Below are 6788 nucleotides of genomic sequence, written 5' to 3' on the forward strand. Positions count from 1 at the left end.
CTTTGCGTTGGGTAAGTTGGCCGGCCACAAAACGTCAGGAAATAGGGACAGCAGACAGGCACCCCATCAATTATTTCCCCACAAAAAAATAACAGGTATAGCATGTGACGGGGGAAGAGCCTGTAGTAAAGCTTAAGCTAGCGTGCATTTTTTTAGTCTAAAAATGCCAACAACAAATTCTGGGGTTTCGTTCTTTCGACAAACGCTGGCGGCCCAGATGGTGGCTGGAAACCGGTACACAGGTCAAGCAGCGCTCCATGTTCAGATGGCCTCGGCTTCGTCGCCGCCCTCGACAGATTAGAGCTATCTATCTTACGTGAATGATCATCTTATTCAAGAGATCCTTGTGCTCCGGAAAATATTCCAGCAACTCAGCTTTGGTCACCCACGCGTGGTCTTCGCACCTCCTGATGTCCAAATGCGTGGTGCCGATCACTTGCGACTTGAAGAAGAACCGCTGCTAGATGCATATAACAGGATTAAGAGACCATCGGGTGACACTGCGTCAAAACTAATATGTCGATTGCTTGACAAAATGCAAACAAGTCTTCTTTTAAGTCCTATGCGTATTCTAGTACTAGAAGAAAAAAAATGGTGAACCAAGAAATACCTTGAATGGTGAAACACTGGAATCCTCTTTTTGTTCAGTTACCATGTGAGCCATTGGAGCGTTGCCAACAAAATATGTATTGTCAAGTCCGCCGAGAACAGATTTTAGGGCTGACTCGGCACACTGAAATCAAACACACAAAATATGAATGAACATGGTACTATGAAACTACAATTTTAAACTACCAGAAACCTGTCAAATAATATAAGCAAATAAACTGGAAGTGAACTACAGCACGGATCATCTAATAAAAATTTGAAGCCTTTTTCCGGAAGTGCATACCAAACGCAAAGAGTCTTCATTTTCGTACACTTTTTCTGGGAAATGCCAAACAGGTTTGCCATCAGGAGCCCCAAAAGTTTTGCCATACAGGAGAAGATATAGCTTATTATCCAGAGCTCGTTGTAGTGACCTACAGAAAACATTGGATAGCATAAGTTTACAGTGTTATACTCACAGAGCAGCATTATCATGAAAGTTAGTTCACAATATCAAAAAGAGTTTCAGGACATGACGAGTGTTTTGCAGGTAACACACAATATCAAATAAGATGCTGCTGTATGAGGTATATCTACCATCTTCGGGCTAGGAATGAGTAGAACACCAAAGAGTTGTCCAGGAATACTAAAGATAAAATTATGACGAGCGTGCATATCTTTGTAACTGCTGGTGATATGGACAGGATAGTATCGGTTTGCACAGCAGAAAGAACAGCAATGGGTGGAGTTGAGCCCATTGAAAGGTCACAGTTTGCTGACATCTTAGACATAAGTACTCTGATTCCAGTCTGAACATGTGGCCCAAGTTCCACTTCAATCAAGGAGAGATATTAGTGATACTCTACACACTCTTAACTGCATGGGTGTGGAGGCCTGAGCTTGTGTGGACACACAACAGTCTCATATCCCACATATTCACCTATGTAACAAATACATACGCGTAATCCTCAATGCATGAATGCATATATCAGATTAATGGGGAAAATGTGTGTTGTGTTCAGCTTTGGCTTTCATGGGATCAGAGTAGATTCCAGCTTTCCTGTTTTCTCAACTATGGGCAAAGGCCGACTATACCACTCCCACTCCATCACCAGCTTTTCTTAGTTACGCTTGGTAAACATGCTTCAAGCCTCATGCCAAAGACACTTGCCCATCTTACCCAAATCCAAATGGCAACAATATGACCAAATAATCCTTTCTTGGCTACCTTGGTCTCCGTTGAGATCTCGGATATAATACGAATATTGATGTGTCTGTCAAAACAATTAAGGAGAACTACTCTCACAGCAACAAGGATGAGTTACATTGGCACACTCACATCCAAGGACACATTGCCACAAGTAAAATGGTGCTAGCCAAGCAGCCGGCATTGCCAACCTTCATCAAGGTGCTTTACTCAAGGAACATGTCACATGAAAGTGAGTACAACTCGATGAAGCTTGGGAAGGCCGACAGCCTGTGGCATTGGCAGAAACAAAATCTGTGGGATCACCCCTGAAACTTCCAGCCTTCTAAGAAGGGAAGACTAGCTAAGTGTGTAGGAAGAATTGTCAGACTAATCACCGAGTTATTCATAAGCATATATAGTGATGGTGAACAGTGCATCAAAGCTGATTTGGCCTGACAATGCTGTATCACCATGATTTACTATCCCATACTCCTACTGACATATATTAAAGGCCAACAAACCAAAGCACACTTTACATAATAAGAAAAGGAGAGGGGAGGGGGGGGGGGGGTGAAATCCCAAAGCTTTAGGCCTAGGCTATAGAGGAAACAATAGCAACAATCCTCTAGGCCAGGTTTAACCCGATGTGCCAGCAGAGAAAACACCTCTTTGAATCTGGACACCCAAGAAGGATAGGATGGTGGCACTCTTTAAAAAAAGCTTATTTTTCCTGTCTTTTAATATGCCTTCATCCCATCATAGGTGTAGAACTGTAGACACACCTAGATTGACCAGGACATTTGGCTAAAATCAAAGGGAATCTGGTACACAGGTGTATCTAAGCCTATGATGATCAAAGTACTTGTAATATTCAGAACAATTCACAGTAGTAGTCCATATAAATGTAAAGATACATGCAAAAAATTGTACAAACTGACTTGTACAGTGCTGTAAAAAGGAAAAAAGTTTTCAATGTAGCAGCAATTTTTGTCTACTTTGTACAAAACAATGTACAGGTCAATTTGCATAGCTTTTGCATGTACTCTTACATATACATCTACTAATGCCTGTGAAGTGTTTGAATATTTTCTGAATAGCACAAGTACCTTAATCCATCATAGGCGTAGATACAGCTAGGTTGACCAGGACATTTAGCTACAATGAAGTGGTGGGTTATATACTAAACTTACAAGTGAAGCTCACCTAGATCTATCCTAATTCACAAAGGTTATGGAGGTGAGTCACAGCGTGCATGTGACGCAGACAACCCATGAACAGTGCATGGCCATGTTCATACACTACATACGTCACATGCGTGTTGGATGACTTGGCTTGCTGCACTTCCCTCCATGTCATGCATTAGGATAGGTCTACGTGCTACCTTCACTTGTGTGTCTAGGCACGGACATGTTCATACGTAGCATGTATCACAGGCATGCTAGGTGACATGGCTTGCTGCACTCCCCTTCACAATTGTCATGCATTAGAATAGGTTTAGTTGTTAGCTTCATTTGTAAGTTTTGTATACCCCTGTACTTGTACATATATATAGTTAATACAATAGTGATTCGCGTTGCAGATCTTCCACACTCCCTATCTTATCACTCAGCCTCAAGATTTATAGTGTACCTCTTATTGCTGTCTTGAAAAATATAATGTTATGCACATTTTCTTGGCTAATGGACTAATGGCTATCATATCAAGCTTTACATTACGTGAAAGATATAGGCAGAGATCGAGCCAAGTGGCCAACAAAGGACGATGCAATTATTATACTTTTGCCATTTAATATATTGGCGAAGGGCGGGCCTGGCGCAGTGGTACAGCATCTCCACTTGTGACCTGGAGGTCCTGGATTCGAACCAGCCTTCTTGCAGAATTATCATGCAAGGGTAAGGCTGTCTAGAAATTCCCTTCCCCAGACCCCACATTGTATGAGAGCTTTCAGCACTGGGCACGCCCAATTGATATTGGCAAAAGTGCAAAAGTGCCTAGGACATTATCCCTGGGAGCATATTTGCAGCGCAACTAAGAAAACTAGCACCAGTAAAATTAGTTGGAAGCTCAGAGATCACAGGAGATGGGTACATGTTTTTTGATGCTAGCAACATTGATAGCATAAATAGAATGGGATGGGGAGAGAAAGAAGGGTGGTGAAGAGAATGACAATTAAGCTGAAATCAGCTCTGATAACATGCAAGTCAAAATGAATGTCCATTCATGCAACTGAGGAGAGTAAGAGATCATAACCGGGCACGCGTTATTTGTGTTACTTTAGGAGTTACAGATACATGAATGCGCATTCATGCAACTGAGGAGAGTAAGAAATGGAGAGAAATAGGGTCATGTGGATGTATTTGTACCCCAGGAAAGTACATGCAATGGTAGCCGATACAGGGTCACATAGGCTCAAGCATCCATGCAGGTAAGGCGTGGAACACTATCAGTAGCCAAAAAAGAAAATGATGATAAGAGAATATCACTAACATGATACTGTAGTTTCGGCCTTTAGAACAAATAGTTCATTAGGCTTAAGGTGAGAAACAAAAGAAATAAGCAAAGAGAACCTGGTAAGGGTATAGAAGGTGCAGAGAATGAGAATCTGGAGCTACAACCTTAGAATACAGTGCATGCTCGAAGGGCAAAACATACTAAGCATTAATGATATGTACTAAATCACATACATATCTATGATTAGAAACGTTCAGTACAGTGTGCAATATAGCACATGCTTGCATAACAAGAATGTAACTGACATTGACAATAACCACAAGAAAGTTGCACCCAAGCAAGCTAAGTTATGAAATGAAGTGACAGGAATGGAAGTTGGAAACTTACTTCCTGTCATTTGCTTTGTCGGCTTCTGTGATTCTTGGAGCAGGCACATAGTCTATCTGATAATCACCCTTGCCCCTGCACACATAAACAATTTCATGTACTACATAATGGCAACTGAAAAGAAAAGAATTGAATCAAAGCCTGTCTGCACATATTCCACTGCCGCATTGAAGTTGTTGTATATTCACAAAAGCCTATTGTGTTTGTGTCATGCATAATCTATGTTATGGAGCAGATAACTTTGACAGTAGGTACAATTTCTGATCATGGGGATTCTGCCAAAATCATGCTTCATTAGCATGGAATGGGACCCAAATCCTTTACTGTTGCTACTTTTAAGAACCATCACAGATCTATGTGAACAGCCAGAGTGTTCCATTTGTGTGCAAAGTTCCATTTCATGGCTCTAACTTGACCATTGGCAGGCTGCTAACTGATTCAAGGCATATAATCCTAGGTTAACACGTGGGATTCTATCTACTTCATCCGCCCCATTGTAATTGACGCTCAAACGGATGTATCCAGACGTATTTCAGTGCTAGATACATCCGTTTGAGCGTCAATTAATATGAGACAGAGGGAGTGTTTTTTTGCCAGTTTTGGGTCAAGCATTGTTAACTCATTAAGAAATCACAACTATTGGCATTGCTTGTACAAACTACTCCACTTATCAACTTCCAATTGCTCCCCATGTTCACCTTGTAGTTGTAAATACTAATTGTAAAAGACGCATAACCCGTGTTGTTCCTTTTGCACACGAAACAAGAATAATTATTCCCCTCTCCTTGAAATTTCCAATGATACAAGACTCTTGTACCAGGATACACAAATCGTAAACTGTCCACAGCCACAGGCACATCAAATAAAATATGCTACTCATACCCAATAATGCATTTAACCCATTATATCTACACTTCAAATCCATAAGCGAGAAATGGCCGACGCAACAATAAACACGCACAAAGAAATCGCAAAGCGCAAGGGCGAAATGTCACCTCGCGTCCGCCTTGCCTAGGACATCGTCGGGGTACTGCCGCCTGTACTGTTGCCTCCACCGGAACCTAGCAAGGGGAAAAAACCAAATCCCGCACGGAGGACGACATCAGCCCAACGAGAAAACAGCAGACGCTGCAAAACTAGAGGAGGGACTGGCGGATCTGGAGTACGAGAATTCTTGGAAGGCGTAGACGACGGGGTGGATCTTGGGGATGACGACGGGTAGGCGCTCGAACACCACCGACGCCACGATCTTCCCGTCGGCCCCTTCCTTCGCGGCCGCCGCTGGGGCCGAGGAGGAGCTGAAGCCTCGCGGCCACCGGAGCGACCTGAGGTGGAGGCTCGCCGGCGATCGCGGCAGCATCGTGTGGGATGGGAGGTGGGGGCGTTGGGGTCGGGGTTCGGGTCGCGCCGCAAGAAGGGGTGGGAGGAAGGAGCCAGTGAAGAACCCTGCTTAAACCCGGCTCGTGGGCCGGCCTTGGGCTCTCCTCCACGGGCCGCATCATTTCGCATTTGATTTGGTACACGCCTGATTAATTCCATCCAAGGGGCACAACTCTTCAAATCCGCTATAGTGAAGCTATATTATTACACTGAATCTTTTTTTGCGGGATATATTATTACACTGATTTTATTTAGCGATACATCACTCAGAATGTTAGAGTATGGTTTTTTTCTTTGACATGGCTAGAGCATATGCTATTGGCGGCGTTATTTAAATCAGTACTAAATCCTCTTCCCTAAAAATAAATTTAAATTTCGGACCCCAAGATTAAAAAAATCCCCTATAAACTGTCTAAGTATTCATGATGTATATTGAAAGATTAAATTACTTTAAAAAAATAGTTGGCATATAGACATTGTAAGCATATTGCCACATCCTCCTTTTCTTCTGTATGTGGCATGGGGGTCTCTAGTAGTAGTGTTTATCCTTGCCTCCAACTAGAAAATGTCATCAACAACAACAAACATGAAAAGAAAGAGAAATGATCACTCAAATAAGCCCATTAGATGAGAGTGGATTAAATAAATAATTGTACACTGTATTTACTAGATTTTTTAGGGATGGTATTTACTAGATTTTTTTAGGGATTTCGTATGAAAGTATATTCATTTTCTAGGATTTAGGTATTTAGGGCACTTCAAATTGTCGCAAAAAAAAGTGTTGTACTAAAAT

General features: G+C 42.1%; 1 protein-coding gene across 2 annotated transcripts; it reads right to left on the reverse strand.

The window, feature by feature from the left end:
- Nucleotides 1-34: 34 nt before the first annotated feature.
- Nucleotides 35-6049, reverse strand: DECOY (decoy). Of its 2 annotated transcripts, none has more exons than XM_048686216.2 (6): nucleotides 5782-6049; nucleotides 5611-5676; nucleotides 4616-4690; nucleotides 893-1022; nucleotides 611-733; nucleotides 35-460 (listed from the first exon to the last, which is right to left on the reverse strand). In XM_048686216.2, the coding sequence occupies exons 1-6, from the start codon at nucleotides 5973-5975 to the stop codon at nucleotides 308-310; spliced, it is 741 nt and encodes a 246-aa protein (XP_048542173.1). In that variant the 5' UTR covers nucleotides 5976-6049; the 3' UTR covers nucleotides 35-307. The 2 variants fall into 2 exon arrangements, with proteins under 2 accessions (XP_048542173.1, XP_048542174.1); XM_048686217.2 differs by having other exon boundaries at nucleotides 35-457; nucleotides 5782-6048.
- Nucleotides 6050-6788: the final 739 nt, after the last annotated feature.

This window comes from Triticum urartu, chromosome 7A (genome assembly GCF_056163025.1).
Source record: "Triticum urartu cultivar PI428250 chromosome 7A, HENAU_Tu73, whole genome shotgun sequence".
Classification (NCBI taxonomy): domain Eukaryota; kingdom Viridiplantae; phylum Streptophyta; class Magnoliopsida; order Poales; family Poaceae; genus Triticum; species Triticum urartu.